The 25,444-nt window shown below is 45.4% G+C and overlaps 1 protein-coding gene across 1 annotated transcript in view; it reads right to left on the bottom strand.

Annotated features, from left to right (window-relative positions):
• The window catches only part of TMEM132D (transmembrane protein 132D), a 397,944-nt gene extending 374,071 nt beyond the window's left edge, over positions 1-23,873 (bottom strand). Inside the window, exon 1 of the mRNA XM_090063064.1 lies at positions 23,561-23,873. Within this exon, the coding sequence (XP_089919190.1) occupies positions 23,561-23,762 (202 nt within the window). The 5' untranslated portion in view covers positions 23,763-23,873. The remainder of the gene's footprint in view (positions 1-23,560) is intronic.
• Positions 23,874-25,444: the final 1,571 nt, after the last annotated feature.

The raw sequence follows: 25,444 nt of genomic DNA, 5'->3' as shown, positions 1-25,444 counted from the left end.
GGTAAAGGTGTTTCTTAGCAGGAATGAGGGTAACAAAACCTGGCCCCAAGTTAGGAAAACATCTTATTTGCTTTAATAGGATCTGAGAAGTGAGCCAAGACGTCATAAATAATCAAGGTAGGGAACATCGATGGAATCAGAAATAACGCCATAAACAGTTTTTGTATTGCTCAGCTGTAAGTGCCTGTCATGGTGGTGCAATCGATGGATGAAATCCCAGTCCCATAAGTCAATGGCAAAAATTCCCAGGCCTGGATTTCACCCTATATATCTATTTTAGGATTTTGTACCCATCACCACGGTGCCATCAGAGCACTTCTGAGGACTGATTGAGAGGCACCCAAAAGGCTTCAAGGCGCTTTCATGTCTTCCCAGGCAATGATGTAACACGCATGGGCTAGACTATTTTTGTTAAGAGGATGGATCAGTGGGGATGAAGAGCCACACAATTGTTGTAAACACTGTTGTGATTATGGTCAGCGATCAAAATTTTGCAAAGCCGCCTACAGACGCCAGACTCTGGATTAGAATAACTGTCCCTGTTAGCTTCCCATAACAAGACTCGGCTTTGACCAACCATACCTTTCTTTTTTTTAAAAAACTGTCCCGTACTCAGACACCTGCACTGTCCTTGCAGTTCAGAGAAGGAGATGGAGACTCTAATGCAACCGGGGGATTAAGCTCTGCATTTCAGAACCAAGCCCTTAAGCTGTCACCACAGCACACACAATGCATCCAAAAAAATCTGGTAATAATCAAACAGCAAATCGGAATGAAAAATAAATATTTACCATGAAAACAGTAGCACTTATGAGATTGCCATATGCCGGTATCTACTGATTTTTGTTTCCTCCCTTTCTGGCATTTGAAATACAGCTTGAAATGTGGGTTCTAAAGCTTCAATAGTTCCCTTGACAGCCCATTACTTTTCCTGAAAGATCAAGCTGAAGGGACAAATACAGCATAAGAAAATCAAGACAGGGGCTGCACTTCATTCTCTGCCTTAGTTTTGAAGCACTGTCGAAATATAACGTGTGGGATCATTCCTTCCTCCCACGCCAGGATTCAAGTAACTCAGAGCCATTGACACATTTTTGCCACAACACTATGATTATTTGGATGATATAAGGGGGGCCATGCTCGAGTCAAAAAATCAGTTATATTGTGCTAGGAGCTGTGAAAAGTTTGGAGCCAATTTTTCAAGTGTCTGGCCCCAGATTGTGGAGTGCTCACACCCCGTCTAGTGTCTCATAGACATCCTTATTAACCCTTCCCCCACCCTCCAGCAACACTCACGGGCTAATCTGCAAGAACGCTCAGCAGCCAGTGTGTCATCCACATAAAACCACCCACCTATTTTGGCACTTCAAATGGGAGATAAGCACTTTTGAAAAACCTGGCCCTTCAAGTTACACAGGGAACAAAATCAAGCTCCCTGTTCTTGCATCTGTGAGCATGAGTTTGGCAACCAATAAAAGAATTAAAGGGGGAAAAAAAAAGTGTCAACGGGTATAAGAACAAGTAGTGCCTTTGCTTTGTAATACACTTCCATGTCTTATTTTCCTTTTGCAGATGCAACAGCTATCAATATACACACAAAAATTATGCGCATGTGGGGAGGGAGGCTACCATGCAAAGGGCCTTGGCAATTCTTTGGAGGACCCTACAAGGGCCGACACGCTCGATGCATTAGCTAGCTTCCTGCCCATAGAGATCACAATTAGGCAGTAAACCTGCCCTTTGAATTCACTTGAAGTTGCAGCCTCAATCTATTCCATCTGTGCTCCCTGAGCCTTTCATTTCCAATAGATTCAGACTAATTCAGAGCAGCCAGGGAGGCTGACAAGCTGTACCTTTCTCTCACATCCTTGGGGCTACATGCTGACATCTTAAAAAGAATTTAGAAATAAATCTAATACTGCTTCTTCCACACAACACAATTTTTTATTTGAATTCCATCAAGGGAGCGCACTGGTACAATCAGGGAACGGCCCATGGCTCAGAAGCACTTTAGAAAGCTATTTGCCCCCGTGCTGGTCTAACCATTTCATTGTAATAAAACAAAACACTATTGTAAATACACGGAGCAGGTGAAAAGCTGGATGCCTTAAGAAGAAGTGAGGTGGACTTGTTAAAAAACGTCGCAACAGCCCCGATGCAGGCTATCAAGCTTTTATAACATTCTTTGCATCTTGACATACCCAAACTGAGCGCACAATGGTACATGTGACAGTTTTACATTTCCCAGACGGCATCTGTCCACTGACGTGTATGGTCTGGGGTTGGCGGGGTAGGGGGGCAGGAAGCCCGAGCCAGATCAGATGAGACATGAAGGCTTTTATCAATTCAGTTGCAGCAACAGTTCATGAAAAAAAGCAGCGACTGAGAACTGGGAACTGCCGGGGCGATAGGCAGATGCGAGACATCTCATACAATGGTGGTCTGTGATGCTTAATACAGAAGTGAGAGCCGGAGAGAAAAAGCTGGCTCGCCAGAACTCCCTGGGCTGGCCCAGATCCATGGTTATGAAAGGCCGATGATCTGAGTTTTTGGAAACAGCTGTAACTGGTGTGCATGGATAATGACTCCATCCATGTGACTGAGGTCAGGAAGCAAAGTTGGGGCCCTTCCTAGCACACCTGTGCCTCGCACCTTCAGCGCTTGCATCCCTACGGGCACCGCCCCAGAATTCAACTCTCCACCAACTTACTGCGAAGAGCTGGAAAAGTAAAGGAATTTCTGAGACTCTCCCAGCCAATACCCCTCACCTACATGCCCCATCATATAGACAAGCCGCACCTTCAACATCTAAGCTACCTGGGCTCAATGTTATAGCTGGCCCATACCCAAAGTTCATTGACTGTCAACACATATTGACCTACATGCAAAGTTCTTCTCCAGGCGATTTCAACTCAATCAGTGAAAAATAGAAAACTAAAGCTTTTTGGCTCCAAACCAGTGACTCTCAGCTGAAAACTCAAACTTTTAATTCAGAAACGCTGCTACTACACCTCCAGCGAGTTGGGTGACAATACTCACCCCCACTTTGATCGTCTCTGTCAGCTAGGTTCCCTGCTCGGACTACATTTCCCATAAAGTAAGAGACTCCTCTCAGGCTGGCTGCTGCAGTGCATAATGGGAGTCCATGTCTCCACCAATGTTTCCTATAGGTTTTTCTCTGCCCAGTTTGCATGTCATTCCCTACATTTGTCTTTCCAATTACACTTTTCACTTAATAAATATTGCTAGTAGAGAGGATAGGGATGGTAATGCTAACGACTAGCGAGCAGCAACTGTAAATATTTTGAGTGATCATTGTAATGCTGTTTTACTCCCTTCTGTCTCTTTTCCATTTCATTACATAGGCTTGTTACACATTTGATTTCTATAATGACAATTTCTATATGTGGGAGTAGATGGCTCAGGGGAATGGTAATGGGATACAGAGTGTTATTGTTTCCAGGACAACAGCTCGATTTCAGCCTAAAAACGAATGCTTATAAACTGCTTTATTCTGAATGACCCCCTATATGAAACGAACTGTGAGTTCTCAGTCTACGCTGAAGTGAGCAGAAGGCCGGAGCACAAAAAAAAAAAAAAAATCGACACCCAAACTAGTGATATCCTTGGCCAAGAGATAACTTCTTTCCCTGAGGCTGTCAGCCTTTTTTGCTAAATTTTCCTTTCATTACAGCTCTAGAAACAATTTAAACTAGTATATCAAGAGCTTGTGGCCTTTTACAAAAGATCTGATGTCCTGAGCAAGATAAGAGTGCAGAGAATGAGGTCAGGGCATGTTGTGAGAACCAACAAGAAAAGGCATTTGAGGCAGATTTTGGAAGCCGAGGTAGAGACCATCAGACCTCGAAGTAGACCAAGGCAACAATGAGACGATAACGTAACACCCAATGAAGCCAGTGGCACTTTTGCCCAAGTAAAAAAATTAACGGCCATAGTCTCTCTTCCGATGAACTAGCTCAGCACGTGGATCTCATGCATGTTGTCCTGGTACAGCTGGGGAGAACAACATGACTGTAAAGGAGTGAGTCAAGACTCCTAGTCTTATTTTTCTCATCTCAACTTCTTAGATAAGAATAAGAAGATCAATAAGATCTCATTCCTTCCTCCCAGAACCCTGTCTGTAGTGTTAAAGAGCAGGATGGCTGACTGGATAAGCAAATGCCTGGTCATTAATCCCCACAATCTTCCCCTCCAGCACGCAGGTGGCGGGTAGTTCATTGTTTTAACCATCCCAAGCTATTCCAGCCACAGGCTGGCCGTGAATAATCAGACATGGGTAAGGGCATCAGCAATAACAAGTAGACCAAACAACGACAGTCATTAACAATACCAGCTATATACAATCACCAGTAATACACTACCACCACTATACCCAATATTCCCACGCTATACAAAGCAGGTGGTGCTACAGAGCAATTACTGTTTCTCCCCCACTGCAGCAGCAGCAACTTCAGGCAGCACCACTCACGCACGCAGCAGCGGAGGTCTTGGTCCCACCCGGACCCTCCCTCCACACTCGCACAACACCACACACCTGCAGGCTTCGGCGCAGTCCCCGGGGCACTCACAGGTGCAGCGCCAGGCGGACTCGCACCACACAGACAAACGCAGGGGAGAGCCGTTATTGCCCAACACACGGGTCCACACTCACGCTCCAAACGCCCTACGATTCCCTGCCACACGTACCCTGATGCATGCCAGCCACACTAACAAACTCAGTTACACACTAATCCACTGCGGCTCGCTCTAGGGAACACCCGCACCGTTGGGTTGGGACCCTACTCGAGCCTCTCGCTCAACAATCGGTCCACAGGCCCTCTAGTTCTTGTCCGCAGCAACCAGCAATGGCATTCAAATCTCATAGTAATGACATCCAATCTTCAGGGAATGCTGATTACTCTCATCAGCTCCCTTTTATGCAGACATCTTGATTGACACCTGTCCATCTACACCGCATCTACTCAAACACTCGTGCACGTGACATCATGCCTCTCCACACGACGCTCTCACGCGCGTGACACTCAACTGTCACTCAAAACGACACATTCATTTTCCTTTCTCACTTTCCCACCAAAGTGTGGGGTACTCACTGGGCATACTAACAGCAACAAAAGTAGGTATTCGTATCATAAAAAGGTAGGAAGATCAGTAAATGCAGACGGTTCTGCCCGTGCTCCTCATCAAGCATGTTTAACGTACTCAAACTAGTGTAACTTTTGCAAACTGCTTAGGGGACGGACTAAACAGGCCAGAAACAACACAACTGACAGTGGGTATCAACTATTTCTGCCTTATAATATAAGCTGTCGGGGGTAGAGATCATCTCTTTGTTCCATATTTATACAGCACAAAGTACAATGGTGCCGATCCATGCCTGAGGCTCCCAGAGACTGCCAAAATAGAAATAATGTAAATAATGATAATAATAATAATACTTAATTATCAACCGTTGCATTATGGCACATGCCCTTTCCATGACTGAAAGCACTGCCTAAAATACTGGTCTCAATATTTTATTCATCTCTCTTGCTAAGCTGGATGCTGACTACAACACAGCTTCAGTGCATCGATATTGCACCATTGATGCCACCGAGGCCCGCTAGTCCCAGGTAAAAGGCAAAATACATCTTGTACACCAATCACTCTGCTTCCACTAAGGAAGAAGAAAAAAAACATTTCAATATAATCTTTGGCAAGCTGGTCAAGGAAGGACATTGAAGGCAACTATAAAATCCTCTGGCTACCATTAAGAAAAAAGGAGGAATGCTGGAAAGTGCTTTTGGCAGCAAGCTAAAAGGAGGGGGGCGGGTTGAGACAGCTAGAAAAGAGCACATGGGACAAATTATCAACAGTAAATACATAAGGAGTTATGTTCACCCACTTAATTCCATATGCTACATTTCAGTTTACCATCTGAAGATAGGGCACACAAACTGCACACAAAGAAATATTTAGTGAAGCCAAGCATCAAACCTTGTGTTCGTTTTTCAATACGGGTGTGCAAGGTATTCCCGCTTTCGTTTTTGCTGTCTCTGCTAACTCTAATTCATAACCGGCCGCATGGCACATTACTCCAAAGGGAGCGGAAAACAGAGCGAAACTCAAATCTTGCCCTTTCGTAATCCAAGTTTAGCACCGGGATGTAGGGCGACGCAAAATTAAAAATCTTTATCTGCGAGCAGTTCTACCATTTCAGCACTTGCAACTCAATGAAGGATGAAAATATTCCTGGTTTGCCCCACAGAAAGCTCTGTCTTTTTTTCTTTCCTTGCCTTTCGTTTGGGCGAACTTACATGAGTTTCATATTTAGTCTGTTCAGAATTAACCTGTGGTTTTCTATTATGCTACAGGCCTTATGCAATTCAGGATCCTGTTGCCTACATGATTTACTATGGGCCAGACCATATCAACCGACTCTGTGTAACTGGAGCATTCCCTGATGAACCAAACAGCTTGAGAGAAGGAATTATGGGAGACAGTCTGATCTACACAAATAAGGAAAATGCCTTTCAAGTTTGGTTGAACTTTTTTTAAAACAACATACTTGTGATCAGTTCACACAATGAAAGATCCCAATGTAGATTCAACCAACTCGATAAAATCAGATACTTTACATTTGAAGTTTCAAGGCAGAAAACTGAATGTTTCTGGGGAAATTTCAATCTTCCCCACAGAGTACTGCTTTTACGGAAACCACATTTCCCACTCAAAAGTCACCGCAATGGAAAATTCATTACCAACTTTTCAGGAGACTCATCTGCTCCTGATGGACGTATTTATTAAATGTAGGAACCAGTACAAATGTTGGCTGCAGCCGTTACTCGCATAAAATAATTGCATCAAAGGACTACCTGTGTATTCATCACTATGGTTAGTCTTGCCTAGCCCTATCAATTCTCAGAAGTAGTTACTGCTTTTTAGACGTCACTTATCCGAACTCTCTACACCACGAGACACCAAGAAACGTTACATTCGTTCAGCACCCCATTGCAAGCAGATGCTTTCTCGACAGAGGAAGCAACTCAGTATTTCATACTTCACACCACCAAATTTGGTGCTAAACCTCAATGCACGCAGCTAATGCTTACAAGCACATAATTCTGCACGCCGGTCCTCGGAGATGGAGAGGGTACAAGATCTTGATGTAAATCACCAATCACCGAGTGCTATTTACCACTGGAAAGCTAGCATTTGTATTGGCAGATCTTGAGAGCGCTGAACTTAAGATGAACAGCTGCTCATTTGACAAGGCAAAAATATATTACCAGCCACATATCAGATTAGCTGGACTGTTTTCTCAAGCTTCTGTCCCTTCACTTCAAAAACACTATGACATTCACTAGCTGTATTTACCACTGATCTCTCTTTCAGAGTGTAAACACTCTCTCAGAATAATTTAATGGGCAAAATACCCAAAGGGGCATAATTTTTCAGTAAATTATACTGCTTTGCAGGATTAATGTGCAATTTAAGACAAATCCAAAGACCCGAAATCTCTCTCGCCACATTTGTATGGGGTCTGACAATAAATTCTAGTGCAACATTCACGAGCTACAACACAGATATTGAGAGAGAGGGTGTGGGCTTTTTTGCTTGGAATTATTTCCATTTAAACATGTATGTTGTATTCTACAGGATTATTTTTTACTATTTTGTCTGGTGTGAATGGGATCAGTGATGTATATTTTTTCACAGCTGCCAGCTCAGCAGCAATGGGGCCAAACAAAGTCTTTGCATAGTTTATACCAGTGTCATGGCTTTGTTCATCCTTTTTCTTATAATATATTATGAGAATGGTGGTATTATTATTATTATGCTCGTCTTCCTTTACTTTTTTTCCTTACACACTGGTATATATTGCCACAAGTGGTATCCTTTCCAGGTCCATTTGTATCCAAACTACAGCATCCCTCCTTTTATAAGTAGCATTATTTTTTGTTCTAGCCATGTCCGTATAATTTAATTGTTTAAAAAACCCTCAACTTATTTCTGCAGTACCTTTCATTTGCCAGATTTCTTCATAACAGCCTTCTCACCCATCAGCCAATATCAACACGATAGCTGTCTCATGTAAGCTGATTTTTTTTCCAATCAAAATATCTTTAGCTTTCCAGATTTTGCAGATTTTTTCAAATGCAGTAGTAGCTACTCCAATTGTCCCTTTTATGTCATCTTTATAAACCCCATTGATGCTCGGTCCTCAGGCTACGTGGATTTTTGTTTGTTCTAGTTCCTTGTCTCTGGATTTTACTTCCTGTCCTTGCTATAATTCGCAACTTCACCGTGATGCTCCTTAGTCTGAATTTCCTGCTTTCCCAGTAAACTTGTCAGCTCTTTTCTCACATTATTCTCTACTGGTCAGTGCTATCAGGTCAAGGTCATCCACAAATCTGAGATTATTCACCTTCCTTTTGCATAGCATGACTCCTTCCATTCTTGGATGTACTGTAAAGACAACCTGATTTACAAACATCCCTTGAGCAAATGGAAGGAAAGCAACAACAAAAAAATACTGAGCTATAAGAAAGGAGACAAGGGAAAGTGCAAGAATACACAGGAGTTACTGAGGAAGCTGTGAAAAACATTGAAGAAGAGAAGAAAGAGGTCCAGCGTTTAAGAAGGAAGAGGATGGATGTAGATCAGGAGACCAGGAAAATGGATCAGCTGCTTATTAAACGGAGGGTGAAGCGAACAGAACACAACCGAGTTTACTATGATAATTTTATAGGATTCAAACAGGCTTTGGATTGCATTGGCAGAAAGGGACGTGGCAAAATTTGAGGATGTACGGCATCCCTGAGAAATGGATCTAGCTGATCAAAAAATATTGACAAGCAAGTCAATGAATGGAGACAAGCCAAGCAGACAAGCAGCTAATGGTATGGTTCAGGGTGACCATGAGAGTAAGACAAGGGTGGATGTTCATACAAAATTGATTCAGCTTGGAATTAGAAATAGTAATGGTTTTAGAGCCAACAGATTAGTTATCCTAGTTTTTTTAGATTATTAAGACTCCCTTCCATGCATTTTTGCATCGCCCTTTCGGCTCCCCCAGATATCCAAAAATTTTAAAGGCCAAAACATATCTTTTCATGATTACAATGCAAAATGGATATGGCAATTTTTTCAAACTCATTTGAGTTTACTGATTTTTGGCCAGCCTGCTCTTTTTCGCTTCATCTGCCATTCTATATAAAAAAGAAACACCTGTTTTGCCTCCAGCATATATAGAATTTTAACATTTAATATTCTGTTCCAATACCGAATTTCTTATTAAGGCAGTATTACCAACAAATGTACGGTTCAAAGAGGATCCCTATATTACAATAAATTTGGTCCTATTTGTTTTAATGAATCAAGATGGCTACAGTCAGAAGCTGGCTCAGAAATAATGCAGATTATAATTAAAAATGCAAAGCAACTGATTTTCAGCCTGCTTATTCAGGTAGAGAATTGTATCCGAACACTTTGAAATTTCAAACTGAGAAGATGACGTATTAAAAGCAATTATAGGCTTTGATGTCCCACAGTTTGGCCCAAAACATGTGGAAATGCTGTTGTACTTAGAAATGTTTTGTATCATTGTGGCCCAGAATGCTTCCAGGTGGAATTCAAAAGGAATTTGATCCAGGAAGCTTTATGTATTTTTGATCCAGTTGCCCAAAATACTTCCTCTCTTCCCATGCCACTGCCAGAGCAGAGAGCAGCAGCACTTGAGTTACAGCAGCTATTTGCAGTAGATGCAAACAGGACATTCCCCACAAGGTCCTTAATTTTGGCACTTGCTCTGCTCTTAGTCTGCCAAAGTCTGCATTTGTTAACATTCCAGATGCAAAATCATAGAAAACAGGTCTGGAAGTGACCTCAAGAAGTCGTTTCGTCCATCCCTGTGCCCCAGGCAGGACCAACTACTACGCAGATGTTTGTCCAACCCATTCTTAAAATTCTCTATTATGGCAATTCCACAATTTCCGTTGGTGAACTAGTTAGAAAGCCTGCCCTAATGCCAACCCCTTTTTCAAACTGTAAGCCCATTATTTCTCCTGTTTTGTCCCGTCCCTTACTCTTTTCAGAAACCTTTTACATATTGATGACCTACTATGCTTCCCTTTGGTCTTCTCTCAAAACTAACCTAACCCAACTCCTTCTGTCTCAATAGGTCATATTTTATTATTTTCTAAATCTCTAATCATTTGTGTTGCTTTCCTCTGGCCTCTCTCCAGTCGAGTCCAATCTTTCAGATTGGACTCAACATCAGCTCAGGCCTTGCCACAGTTACTTCGGGTACATGCAAACATTTGTGGGGACACCAAACGTTAAAGCCATCTGGGTCTTGCTTGTGCAGAAGTTTGCTGGCACTAGGAGCCACTCTGGGAAGTCGATCTAAGTGACATGGGGTAGGAAGGGACAGGCAGGCGGGATCAAGGAACAGGGGCTAAAATGTCTGTGGGACTGGAGGGTTGGTGGGTCTCAAGGGTTGGGGATGGGAGGGAGGTGCACAGTTGTTCATCCAGGGATGCAAAGAGGGCTGGGGGCTAAAAGTAGCCCAGTCAGAGGAAAAGCACAGGCCCAGGGCTGGGGCTAATGTAACGCCTGGGCTTTTGAGGCTGTGCTCTGCACGTGTGCAGACCTTTGTCAGCTTTGGCTAACCCATTCCCAGAAACGGTTTAGCTCACCTTCTCCTTGGCCTTACTTAGGTCAATCCAAGCGTAACGTCTGTACGTACCCTCCGAGTGGTAGAAGAATTACTTCTTGCGTCTCACGCATGACTTTCTTATGTACATAGCCCCATCCGATGTTCACCACGTTGGATGAGGGTATGAAACTGTGGACTCGTGCTCAGTGCATGATTCTCTACAGCTCCCAGAACATTTTCTGTAGAATTGCTGCCTAGCAAAACATTCCCAATTTTGTATTAATCTACAGTTAGCAATTCTTCTCTACAGGTTGGTTATACTTGCCCTCCTTTAAACTGCATTCAATTTCTTTCAGACCATTTTTCCAATTTATCAAAATGATTTTTGAATTCTAATTGCATCTTCCAAAGCTGCGGCAACCCTTCCTAGCTTGTATCCTTTGAAAATGTAATAATTCACTGAAAATATAGAAGAGTGCTAGATCTAGCACAGAACCACGTACAACCCCCTGATCAACCAGTTGGAGATTGAGCCACGAACAACTGCTCAGAGTAGGGTTTTCCATCCACGTAAGAGTTGATTCATCTAATTTGTATTTCATTTGGTTTCTTACAAGAATGAGATTACACTGTAAAGTTCATCTTCTCCTTTTTCTAAGCTTACTGAGGATAAAATACATGAGGTGCTTCTCTTCATGCCATCCGCTTTTTTTAGTATTACCTGCATTTGTATTGGTTTCTCCTTAGTCCTCCTCTATCAAACATGAGCAAGATCTCAAAGCGGTAAACACAATTCAACTCGGAAATGTTAGAGAGAAAAAAAGTTGACATGCCAAGAAGAAGAAGAAAAAAAAAAAAAAAAAAAAAATCAAACAAAGATGCTTCCACAGTGATAACTGCACCATTACTCTTATTTGTTGCTGCTCAAGTCATAAATAAAAAGCTGATTCCTTTATATATCTTAACTACTTTAATGGCAGAAATTTAGTCTGGCTATTCAAAATAAATAAATCAATCAGCAGGCATTTTTTACAGCAGAAACTTAAACGTGACCTCAGAACAGAAGGAAAAAAACAGCACAACCACTAGTGGATATTTAGGCATCAAAGCCCCTATGCATAAACCTTATTTAGCATCTCATCTACTACCCCAGTGATTCTTAGCCAGGGTGCTACAGCACCCTGTGGTGCCTTCAGATCCTTTCAATGGTACCGGGGAGTGCCACACACTGTTAACACTGTTAGGTGTGAGAATATGATTCATAAGATAAACCCAGAGATTTCAAATAGGAATTTATAGCGTTAAAAACACTGTGACCTGCTGTGGTCTTTCCAAGTCCTTTGCAACAGAAAATTGCTCTATTAATTTTCTGTAGTCAAAAAAGGAGCGAAAATAAGAGCTAGGATTTTCAGAGGGGTGCCTTGCATTTAGAAAGAGTGAGAACTACTGCATTACACAAATGAAGGAGGGAGCGAGGGAGGTAAGCGGGCAGGAAGACAGGCTCAATATAGACTCAGATCCACTAGTCAAAAATATCGGGCTGTCCACCTTTTGCCTTCAAAAATGCAGGTCTTTAATTATCAGGGCATTCACAAGAGGTGGTTAGCCATGTTAATCTGAAGTCAGACAGCAAGTATGCAGAGCAGCACCTGAGATACTAACTCAGAGAGGTTCAGAGAGGCATGAGCATCGATAGGCAATAACCTGCCTCATCAGACGCTATCCAAAGCTGCCCGTACCTCTCTGAACCAGGCAGTCAAGATGCCACCCGGCCCTTCCTTCTGTTAGCGTGTTCATGGAAAAATCTGCTTTGTTTGAGCTCATCTGGCAGAACAAGGAGCAACCGTCTCAAGTTGCAGCAAGGGAAGTTTAGGTTAGATATTAGGAAGGGTTTTCTCACTAGGAGGGTAGTAAAACACAGGAATAGGCTACCCAGAGGGGTGGTGGAAGCTCCATCCTTGGAGGTTTTCAAAACCCAGCGCCTTGGCTGGGATGATGTAGTTGGAGCTGGTCCTGCTTGGAGCAGGGGGTTGGACTAAATGACCTCTGGAGGTCCCTTCCAGCCTTCATTTTCTATAAGTCTATGATGCTGGATTTGCACTCTTTCCTTCCATCTCATTTCAAAACCATTTTTAGGTTTTGGATCTAAACCCCCCCCCCCACATTTGATGGCTGAAATAACAAAAAACCACCCCCAAAAAAACAAACCCCCACACCACACATGAATCCCACATAGAAACCATAAGCAAGAAAAACTTGAACGTAGGTGCAGTTTTGCTGAAACTTCAAGGAAACCGGTCTGAGTTTGTAACCAAACTTGGAAATGGGACAAAATGCGAGCAGTGTCAAGGCTCCGCGGGTGGCGCTCTCCTGCTGACTGCGGCGTCCAGGATGATGAACTGACAGCCACCGATGCTCCTCCTGCGGAGAAGGCACGTTTCCAACTCTCTCACAAACAAAACTGTCGAACACACGGTCCAGAGAGCAAAGATGCCAAAGGCCTCCAGTTAACGACTGCTGATAGGCGCATTTGGGTGAGAAAGCTTCACGGAGCCTTGTTGCTGCAGAATGGGTCTCGGAGGCCTATGGAAAGACCTTTCCAACCTACTGATCTACGCACCCGAAATACTGCAGTAGCAGGGAAGACTGCCGTGTACTCAAAAAGCAGAAGAGCGAGGCTTCAGTAAAAGACACACACGCACACAACAGCGTACACTTCAGCAATACACAAATAGTGCTGCAGGCTCCGATACACAGAACTGGCTCCCTGAACACATGCAAATGAAAGAGGGTACAGCATTGCACAGGTCAAAGAGGAGGTACAGGGAAATGCTGCCGGGGTAAAAGGCACAGTAGTTCAGTACAGAGGGAAAAAGGATGGGGGAAAAGGGTTGCTGTTTGAGTCTGCGCAAATCACTTAGTCCTAACTGTCCAGAAGCATCCGCTGATTCCACTGCTTCATCTTGTGTTGTCCAACTCGTAATGACACAATCGGGCCCGCATTGCTTTTCCTGTCCTCTGCAGTGCCACCACTGCATCTCCATTTGCACCTTATTGGCAAGCAGGAGCTTAAATAAAAATCCAAGCACTTGGAGGGATGGAAAGCAAAGCGCGCTCAGAGCTGCACTGTCTGCTAAACAGACAATCTCTCGTGGAAAAGGTTTGCTGCATTATTAATAGAGACATTCAAAATCAAGGGGATTCCTTTAATACTTCCATAACATGGAGTTTAAAGGAGAGAAAAATAAAGACATCTTTATGACATAAAGAGTTCCTTAAAAGCAGACACGTTTCCTTGACAGTGTTGCTGCTTGGGGATGTTTAGATAATTTACTGATTGTAATGCTGTTGAGTTGGATGCGAGTTAAGATCTTTTAATCACGTGATTGTGTTCAACATTGCCTTAGCTTTTTGTCTGTCTCCTCCCCTCTGCCTCCCTGCGCTCCCGAGACTTAATACTCCCAGGTCACTAGGTAGTTAATGTGGACCAGTGGTCAGAGCACAGAAACACAAGCCAGGCTGCAGTGTTATGATGCCTAGTACTGCTATTATTATTATTTGTGTCACAGTAAACCCTACAGGCCTCACCTGAGATCAGGGCTAAATGCTCAGTAAAATACCTATCAAAAGACTTGCCTCTGCTCCGAAAACCTTACACCCAGGCACAGGATAGGAGGGAAACCAGAGAAGTGAAAGGATTTCCCAAAGGCTGTAGAGTAAGTCAACCGAGCTCAGGACTCATCTCCTAATTCACAACGCTTCCCCCTCTCTTAGCCTCATTGTACCCTATTAGCTCCTTCATGCCTTAGGTTCCCCCCCTGTAAAATGGAGCCAGGCGCTCCCCGCCTCGCAGAAGCCGCTTCGTTTTGGGCGAGGGGCTTTGTAATGCTCTTGTGAAATCTGGCTGACAAATGCAAAGTGTTATTAAAAGGCCATTCTAAACTATGAACGTTACCAAAGTTGAAAACCTATCGAGGGGACGCATTCCCCCTGTCGAAAACATCAGGCAGCCAACATGGTATGCTCCTAATTAAACGGTAAGCTAATGGGTATATGTAGTGGGTTGCTGTTCATGTTCATTTCTTTTTGGTAACGCAGAGATGCTTTGGGCTGCCGTGCAGCCTGGCACAGTGAAAACCCATTAAAATGACTTTATTGGGGCAGATGGTGTCAAAGAGTCAGAAGTACGTAAAAGAATCCCACTGTGCGCGAGTCTTCAGCATGCAAGAAATAATCTCATTTCAGACGACTGCTCCAGGGAACGCAGTGAACCACGAAGGAGAGCACAGAATCCAGCGAGAGGCACGAGTCCCCGTAAGTGCTTGCCCCAAGACGAGGACAAACTACGCGGACTAACAGAGCCGTTAACCGGCAAACAACCGAGTCCACAGGGCAAAGGCAAACGATCATTTTGTGCCCTGCTGATAACGGTGCGGGACATCTCTTCCATAAAATGTTAATCCCCCGCACACCTGGATGCGTAAACTATTCCTTGCATCTCCAACTGTTCCATCAGTGACGCGATTTTCAGTCCTGCTGAACTTTACCCGAAGCCAGTCCACTTCAACTTAACCCAAAGCTAGTAGGGGTGGCAGCTTTCAAGCTCCTCTGCAACAATGCTATTCAGTATGGCTTCCTCAACTTTTGGAAGCCCAGCTGAAGACTTGGAAGATTTCAAGGTGAGAAAGCAACTCAGTAGCAGAGCTGGAAAAAACCTTGTTGTACGTGCCAATTCCTAGCTCTGCACCTTTGGCCACTAAACCATGCTGCTGTCTAGCTCCTACCCACCGTCAGATTGCCATTAGGCACGGATCCGCACGGTGGATTGGAGGCCTTTGAGAGGAACGGGCTACAAGCGCTTAGGAACAAAGCTCAAGTAGTCGTAAGCCAGAGCTGAGTGCATTTGCAGATCGTGTGGACCCCCTGACGTGGCATTACTACCTCCTTCAACATGACTTGTGTGTGTATACATGCCCGTACTCTCTATTTATGGAAGACCGGGTTAGTCTTGTGTCATCCTATGAGCCGTGACCTCTAGGGAAGCTTAACAAGGTAGGATAACTTGCATTACAGAAAATCAGTAGGTTGATGCTAATGCCCATGATCAGAAAAGCCTGTGTCACAGGCCCTATAGCGCTCGCCCTCCAAGGGGAGCCTCCTTCAGCTCAAGTGATACTGGCTTCTGCTAGTGGACCTGGACAACTGAGAGTCGATGGTTGTTGTTTGTCTAAAGATTATAGGGACAACAGGAGGCCCAAATGTGACAAGTACATTTCCCACTGGTTTGCTACAATAGAAACATGTAAAAGCTGAGCACTTCCTCACCATTAGCTTAAAAAACAGACATCCGCTGCAACAAAATCAAGTCCAATTTTCCTTAAGGGTTTTCTTTTTTTTCCTTTTCCATTCCGACGTAGGAGCAAAAGTCAACCCTGCTGTGACAAAACATTTCTGTGACCAAAATAGCAAATTAAAAGCTCTGTTCTGCAGCCTTAAAGTCAAGAGAGAGTGTGTCTGAGTAAAGAATATAAGATTGGGTATACGGTTTTTGGGGGGTTTTTTGTTTATTTTTTTTTTTTACCAGGGTTGCCCTCTAGGCTGCGTTTTACTTCATACGCCGTATGCGGGTTATGATGGGTGTACTCTGTGGGGTACAGGGATATAGGCACACTAGTTAGGTTCCTTACAGCATAAAACTCAAGCTGGTTAATGCCTTTCTTCTCATGCTTTTACAGTTTCACGGTCATGTTTTCCATTGCCCTAGACAGCAAAACTAAACAACCGAAGTGTACTACATAATTAAAATTAAACAAGCAAGGTTCTTATTACATGAAGAGGAGAGATGCAGAACTTCAAAAAGATAAATACGGTGGTTTTGTTTGGAGGCTCTCAGACTGTTATAATGCACCCAAATCGGCAGCATTTGCATACCACGAAGACAAAAGGAATGAGTCACCATCCCCAGCAGCGTATGGAGGACCAGACTCCTCCACCAACCCCAGGACTTTTGACAACTGGGCTGGTAGGAGGTTGAAGGATTTTGCCTACCTTATTTTATTACTGTTTATTCTGGGCTGATTTTTATCATTTTAAGAACTGATGGCTTTGCAGCTTATTTCTACTTCATTGTATCTCAGGATTTTTCTTCCTGGGTATTTTCTTTCCTTAAATGACTGCACCAGACCTAGAACAGGGTGGGGACGTTTTATAAACCTAATCGGAAAGAAAACGAGGGATAGGACATAGCAAAGAAAGTAGTTCGGAGATCATCAAGGCCCAGACGAGACTGAGCTCACCGATTTAACAGATTTCTTTGGCATACAATGGACATGCCGCCTCTTCTGTGTGATTATCTGGACATCTGCTTTACTTCTCTGCCAGGAGCCTGCTCAATATTCTTCCTACCTTGGCAGCATGCAGATCATAAGGCATGCTTTAGAGCTAGCCGGCGTAGCTAAATTAAACATTTCCCCCTGCACATGTGTATGGCAGGTATGCAGCGAGGCGAACTGAATGTGCCGCTCGCTTCTCCATGCATCTGCTTGGCTCTCGCCCTATCCCTCCCACTGTGCCGAGTGCCTGCCTTTCTACAGAACTGGCTCTTTTCTGTAACGCTGCTCCCCTTAGACAGCCTGCAGCACTCTACACTTTATACCGCTGTCTCTCTCTCTCTCACACAGCCAGTCTCAACCAGCATTTCATTTTGCATGCTTTGCAGCACTGCAAACTGGGAAGGCTCAATGGACTGGTAAGAAAGAAAAAGTTTAAAGTGTGATATTACGTTATTTCACAGAGCCTTTTTCCATTCGTGACAGTCGGTCTGGAAAAGCCACTGTTGACTCTCCCGTTTCATAAAATGATCTCAGGTCATTCCACTGCCTGTACAACAGAAAGCACCATCCCGACTGATGCTGGCTGACACCCATGTGGAAGGTGTCATATAGGAATCGAAGAACTGAGCATTGGAGTCAACACCCAGTGAAGTCAACGCAAGTTTTTGCATTAACTTCAGCTGGTTTTCCACTGGACAGATTTTAGGCACAGAGACTAAGCTACCGTGTTAGGTCTTTAAGCTCATGCCTTTTTAAAATGTTTGATGCACACTGGTGGAGTAGGGAGATAGATGCTTTCCATGGTCATTGCTGAGGGTGCACCCACTCTGAGGATAAGCAATGACCGACTCTCAATCCATTGCCTACGTGGGGCCATCAGGCTACTATAATCTGCTGGAATTTGATTTAAAAAAATAAATAAGACCCAAGATGATCCTCATTTGGCATCAAAAGGGGAAAGAACAGTTTAGCACCTTCAAAATTGTATTTCAACTCATATAATTGAATTTTTGGTCATAATTTCGTATTATGAGCAAAACCTTATTTGTTGCTCATAATAATTAGCGTTATCTACACGTTGCCAAACTATTTAAAATTCACTTCATTTTGAACTGCCATTAATAATGCAACAAGCAATATTACACAGAAGGGCGAAAAAAATCAAGTAATTTAATGTAACACTTGATAAACTAAACCTGTGATGAATCTCAGCTGCCTCTTCAGTCTCTCTGCAATCAATCTGTCTACATTCATGTTTACGTATCCCAGGACCAAGTGATAGACTGCCACCAGACTTGGCATCCACGACAACCTCAGGAGGTTGATTTAATGTGAATGCAGCATGAAAAATCAGATTATCTTTTGATTCTCTCCTTTATTAAATAAAACTGATCTTTATTGAATAAAGCTGCTTTTATTAATATCTAAAACACTGGTTGGTGTCACAGAGCCCGGCTTTTCCATGGAACTAATAAAAGAAAAGGCAGAAGTAAAAAATGAGAATAATACAGGGAAATATTAGAAACCAAATCACAGTAAGTAGGTATCGAGGCTGACAAATAAAACCTGGCCTCCACTGCAGAACTTTTAGTTTAGTCTCAATCTATTATTTTTGCTCCATTTGTGCTGAAATGAAAAGAAGGCAGCATGGAGTTTTTCCTAGGGGCTCTCGGTGGGACGTACGTGGCCAACAATACCGACTAAGAGGTCGTCCACGACTTAGCTTCCCCCTACCCGTGTGTAACGGCTCAAAAGACGACGCGATCCACAGAAGGACAGAACGAAAGTAGAACGGCTGCTTCACAGCACTGGGGGACATTTCTGTGACTTTGGGGAGGTTTTTGCTACCTTGTTTCGATTCCTGGCTATAAAAGTGAGAGGCCTGGAGGAAAAACCTTTGTCAGCTGCACCTGTGCTTTGTTTCTGCCGAGTCACTCATCAGCTCACACATACGCGGGGCCCATTTTCAGATCAGCAGGTGGTAACGCAGCCATAAATACCGATTGAAAGTTGCACAGCTAGATCAACCGGCAACCTTGACAGTTTATCCCCAAAAGTGTTACTAACATGGCTACGAAGAGAAAAAGAAAATTCATTTCCTATTAAATCCAAACCTCTATATATAGTGGGGCGTCCAGAGGACATCGTAACCTTGAAAGTTAACCCAGCTCTCCTGTTCGGGATAACAGCGGCCAAAAGGGAAGGAAAATGCTCTCAAATCAAAACATAAGTATCTTTCATTATAAGTACAAAGTGAAATACCGCACAGCTGCCCCTGATTAATGAAGTCCCACAGTGCTCCAAAATAAGCAGTAGTGAAACACGCATGTTGCCGTAACTCTTATTTGCACTAATGACCAGATCAAAAGAAGGGTTTCACTAGGGCCAGCAAGATGTCCAGCTTCTAAGTCAAAAACCCACGATCTAAAAAGGCCTCACTGAGCCTAAGCTTTGAGGTGTTCACAACTCTCGGGCACCTCCACATTTGGGCTAAAAGTTCCCAGGTGCTAAGCTCCCACCAAGGTCCACTGAGATCCAGAAGAAAAAGGCGCCGCAGTGTCTAAATCCCAAGGAACCTAATCCGGAGGCACGCTCGCTCAGAGCACCAAACACAGGTTGACCAAGTCAGGTGTCCTACCAAAAATCGTTGCAGCTGCTTTCTTTTCAAACGTGGCTGGAAGGGGTGCCGCTGCCCCTGTCCACCTTGAAGATACTAATTCAGTGGTTAGAGTACTTAACCAGGAAGGGGAGATGTGAACTAAGTGCCTTCCTAAGGGGTCAAGAGTACCCCAACCACCAAGTTTAAGCTAAGCCAGGTGGAGAAATCTGTTGAAGCGGGTGTGTTGCATATTAAGGCATGGCAAGCAAGGAGCCGCACTCCACAGACAAGCAAAACAGTGAAATAACTTCAGCAGCTCCTCCAGTGCAGCTTTGATTATTGTCCGGGAGTCAACGCATTCTCCTAGAAGGTGAGAAGCACAGGCTTGCACCCCCTTGGACTGAGAAAAGCACTGAACCTGGGTTTCCCAATTCCTAGAGCCAGGGGACTAACTGCTAGGGACTTTTATGCAAGGTGCGAGACCACTGCCTCCTCTTCTCACTGTATTTTAAAAGGGATGCAGTAGGACTTCCTTGGGGAGGCAGGAGGGAGAAGACAGCATCGATGCCTAAATTCACAAAAGAATCTCAAACTCCACCTCCATGCCCCCCACCCCACCAGGGCTAGTCAAGGCTGCAGGGAAATATAGGAGTTCAGGCATACCCTTATGCTTAATGTTTCTTAGTGTCTAGCTCTAGTCGGCTTTTCAATCGGCACGTACGATTTTTGGATCTTCCTCCAAGGTGCCCAACACTTGGAAGTACTGTACTAGCAGCCAAGGCAACTCTCAGTTTTGGATGCCGATCCAGGGTATTTCAGTACCTAATTTCCAAGCACATGAGTCTTTTCATTAGCTTGAGCCCTAAACCTTCATGCTCAGAACTCCCATTGACATCAGAAGGCAATCTGCATGTGGACCTTTTACAGAAATGTTTCACCCCTTATTGGAAGACAGAATTGGTCCTGCATCTTTTGTAAACCTCTTATTCCCAGGGAAGCCAACAGATTCGGGGACAAGAGTAAACTCAGGCAATCTGGCTGTTGTGCATCTAACATCCATCTTTTGCTGAGTTCCAGATTGCAGCACCCGAGTACTTCTGGGTAATGGGTCATATTCTGATATCAGGATAACCCCATAGAAATCAATGAGACCGAAAGTAGGACCAAACTCTACCCCTACACACAGCTGTGATGTCACTGACACCAATTAAGAGGGTTCAACAAACAGTAGGGTATAAGATTAATAATCTAAAACGAAACAGAAGAGTTTTTGTCACATCCAAACAGCCTTCTGCTTCTATCCAAGACAGTCAGAACCAATCCAGTTGTATTATTTTTGTTTCCTGGGAGATCCTTTTTTCTTCCCCGTGTTAGGAGATTGACATCATGAGAATGGAGTTCTCACATCTCAAGCCTGTAGGGAACCGCCTGAGGGAAGTACGAGGTAATCCTGTCTAACCCAGCTGCCAAGTCTTTACATTCATAAAGATGGTCTTCGGCCCCGGGGGGGAAACAGAAACTCAACGCAGAAGCTCTGTGGCCAGAGCTGATCTCCTCGGAAAGCGACTCCCCAGCCTAGGATGGGCAGGGCAGGGGATGCTCTGAAAAACCAAACACAGACAAGAAAAAGCCACCGTGATCGTCCCCTGTTGTTACTGCGTTTTTAATGTCACCTTGGGCTTGATATTTAAAGCGAGCCTTCATTTCTTGATGCAGGTTTGATGCCCCCGAACATGTAAAGGCGCAGAATGCCCCTCAATCTCAGCCCCCGTGGGAAGGGTCTTCAGAGCGCTTGGCTCATCCCAAGAGATGCTCAGCGAAACACAGCGCTGGGCTGAGTTTGCCGTTCAGAGGAACGTCAAAGGCCCAGTTCAATCCCCAGTGAAACGAGCAGGGTTCATCTTCTAAACGAGAAACCGTTGAGCATTAAAATCAAAACGCCCCTGTTGAACCGGTTTATTTTTGGCTGCAGCCAGCTACAAGTTTTACAACCAAAGAAGTTTTTCCATAGCTAGTACCCATGGCACACCCCCGAACTGAATGAAGACACGATTTGGGTACTTAACTTGATTCAAGAAAACTCAGCTGATATTAAAAGTGTGGAATACAAGGGGACAATTATGGGAATTATGCCCCCATATCCTGTATGTTTAAATACAGGCATGCCGTCACAATGTTAAGAATGCTAAACTCAATGCAGAAAAATATTACAGCGTTTCATCTCCTGGACGTGAGCTAGCTTCTCCCTTTACACGATAAAAAAAAGGCAATATTATTATCCCAAAGATTAGGATACATGCAGTAAGGAGCTAAGTTACCACGGTTTGGGTTAATCGGTAACAGACTTAGACACAATAGCCAGCTGATTGCTACAGCACGTTAAAAGATTTTACATCTCTTTTACTAAAACGTTGTCATAACATCGTAAATGGAAAAAAAAAAAACCCATTCTATTAGCAAGAACCCAGCATCAAGCAAAGAATTATGCCCTATAACAATAATCAAGTCTGGTTTTGTTTTTTTTTCAATTTTCCTCCTGTTAAATCAACCTTTTGGATGGTCTGGTTTATAATACCAATCCCTAGAAACCACTGGCTTTCCAGATTGGTATAAATCAGAATAAGATTTCAGTCGATGGACAGATATGAAAACAGAGATGTGGAATACTTTGCTCAGTTACAACATAACACACAGACCAAGCCATCAAGCAAAGCATTTTATCAGCTCAAAAAATGAGAAACAGTATGAATGATTCCAGAAGAAGTACTAATGGCATAACTGACTCATGTTTGTCCGATTCAAAAATATATTGGTCTTAATGAGAGCTCGCCACTTACATTTAAAAAACCATTTCCACCCCCCCACTGTTTTAATCTTACAGAAAAGGCCTTACTAAATCTAATTTTCTGCCCAGGTTATCTTATCGATCCAGAGAGGGGGCAGTAGTATTTAAAGAATAAAAGTTGTGAATGCACATTATAACGTCTGGCAAACAAAGCAAATAATACATTGTGTAGGACTCAGATGCCACTTTTATTTCAAGGTTACAGTAAGTTGCAATAACATGCAAATCCCCCATTAATTATACAGTGTGAAGGCTGCAGATTGAAACGCACCCACCCAATGATGTAAAAGTTAGTACTTCCATTGCAAGGAAGATTGATCCAGACACTGCTCGTATGAAAATACGTATCTGACAACTCAAACCTGCAGCTCTGCAAAGTAAACGAACTCATCAGCAAGTAAAAAGTACGTCTCCATCGCCTCACTTCAGTGGGTTTCCATTTGCGGTGCTGAAGTTTCATCCCTACATTTCACATGCAAACTACCCGGTTCCCCTCCCCGGTTTGTTCAGACGATAAAAAGGCGGAAAAGGAAAACTACATCCAGAAATAAGAGTCCAGAAACACACAACTGCGCTCAGCGCCCAGTTCTGCTTTCCAGTCAACAGCCTCCAACACGAATGCAGCTTTTGGACGCGCACAGCACTAACCGCGGCGCGCCGGGGCTGCGCTGGAAACCTTGCCACCAGGACCCCTCGCAGGCAACGAGGTACTGGCAGCTTCTCTGAAAATATTTCACCGCGTGGAGGCGAGGCATATTTCGCAAAAGGTGTCAGTCACCCCCCTTCGGCCGCTGTCGCCCACCGCGGGCCGGCTCGCGCAGGGGGCCGAGCTCCCGCCGAGTCCGAGTTCTTCAGGCACAAATCAAGTCCCACCTTCTTGATGACCAAAGACCCCCCCCCGCCCCGGCACAGAAAATTAATCCCAGTCTCAGGCCACCCAGGAGAAAGTTGCAAAGCAAGCGAGGGTTTGGCACCCCAAGGAGGTCTGCACGCGTGCCCCCGCCCCCCAAGGCCGGGGGCAGCCTGAACTCGGCGCTTGGCAACGCCGCTGCTTCCTGCCCTGCCGCGGAAGCGGGGGTCCCGCCGCCCCCCTCCGGGCGCCCCGCCTCGCGCCGCCCGGCTCCTACCTCGGCCCAGCGCCGCCGCCAGGCTCAGCACCAGCGGCCACATCCTGCCGCTCCGGCCCCCGCGGCCGCGCTCAGGGGCGGGCGGGCGGGCGGGCCCCCGCGGGGCCGCCGCCTCCGCGCCGCCGCATCCCCCCCGCGCCGGCCCAGGGGCTTTAGGAGCCGCGCGGAACTTTCCCGAGGCGGCCCCGCTCCGGCTCGGCATGCGCGCGGGGGCCGGCCACCCCCCGGCCCCGGGGCTGCTCGGGCCGGGGCGCAGCGCGGGGAGGGGGCAGCCGCCGGGGCTGGAGGAATAACCAACGCGGAGGCCAAGGGAAATAAATACAGAGCTGGCTCAGCCCGCCCCCCCCGCCGCCCAGCCGCCAATCCCGGCGCGGGGGCTGGAGCGGGGCGGAGCCAGCCCCGGCGCCGGGGCACCCCGCTAGGCAGCTCGCAGCCGCCCCCGGCCGCGGAGCTCCGCGCGCGGGTCGTGTTTGGGCAGCCCGGCCTTTCCCGCGGCACAGGAAGCCCCGACAGCCCCCTGCCCCCGCTCCGGGCTGGCTCCGGGGGGCCGCCGCTGCCTGTTGCGCCCACATCCGAGCAGCGGGCTTGGGCAGGGCCTGCGAAGCTTTCCCCGCGCCAGCCGCTCTCCTCTTGCGGGGTCCGGGGCTTGCCCTTGTCCCCCTACCCTTTCTTCTGCTGCCTGGCCAGCTCTGCAGGCTGCTTTTAGCTAAAAACCTTCAGGCAGGTGCGGCCACGTGGGCTCAGGTGCGGCGACGTGGGCTCAGGTGCAGGCAGGACAGGCCGGGAAGGAGTATAGGCGCTGTCACGACGCGCGAGGAGGCTAAATTTTGTTGGATCAGGCTGAATCGGAAAGGGACATTCACTTATCGTGACTACAGGACCCCGGAGACAATGAGCTTTGACTATTTTTCCCCCCCTAGCTTGTGGGTTTGTTTGTTTTTTAACTACACGCACATACATGCACTCATGCACTTCCGCACTGCAAATGGAAACCCGCTGAAGTGAGGCGATGGAGACATACTTTTACAGCACACGTATAAATGCACACATGCATACGTGCTCTAGCAAGTCAATGCACAGTGCAAGAGTTACACCTGGGGTTTTCTGTTGACCTTAAAGGCAATAATATGGAGTGCTGCTGCCTCCCCCCACCTCATTAGTAAAGCTTCTACCCTCTCCTTAACTAGAGAAAACCCTGTGTTGTTGCATGTGCTGATATGCCACAGCCTCTGCACCCTCCTTTCTAAAATCCCAGATCCGCCCACGTGTCCTGTCGGAGCAGGAATGGCAGGATTTTTCTTTCAGCACGATAGTCCCCACCACTGCTGCGTTAAAAAGGAGTCCATCCGAAACAGAGCTTGATGTGCTACGTTTTCCATTCGCTAAAAAGAAGAAAAGGCACGAGCACCTAGCGCCTGCAGCTGAGAGAGGCCGCCTGGTGTGCCGTGCTGCGGAAGGGGTCCAGAAGCTCGCTTCGGTGTTTAGAGGCATTGCCCAGCCCAGAGAGATCCCCTACACCTCCTCAGGGAACATCTCTGCAATCTGAACGAACTTCTAAGGGCATCCACCACAGAAGGGAAAGCAATGCCGACGCCGATTGCCAGTAGCTGCGAGGCCGCTCCAGACTGATCAAGGCAAGACTTCCGCATCGTTTATACAGCAATAGTCTGATTTGAGCGTTCACTAACAAAACCCAGATTGATCCAGCCGGTTCCAAGGGCCAGGTGAAATAGTGCAGCAAAAGGATGGACTATGAAATGATGGAAACCAGATTGTTCTGACTGAGTAAAGCATGCTTCGCTTGCATTAAAGTTTAGAGAGGATAGTTTGTGTGATGTGCAGCCAAAAGTTAGTTGAGCCCAGGCCTATCTGTTTAAAAATGAG

Source organism: Crocodylus siamensis, chromosome 9, assembly GCF_052110815.1.
Source record: "Crocodylus siamensis isolate JL-2025a chromosome 9, ASM5211081v1, whole genome shotgun sequence".
Lineage (NCBI taxonomy): Eukaryota > Metazoa > Chordata > Crocodylia > Crocodylidae > Crocodylus > Crocodylus siamensis.
The sequence above is the reverse complement of the archived record's forward strand: the minus strand, read 5'-3'. Positions and strand labels throughout refer to the sequence as shown.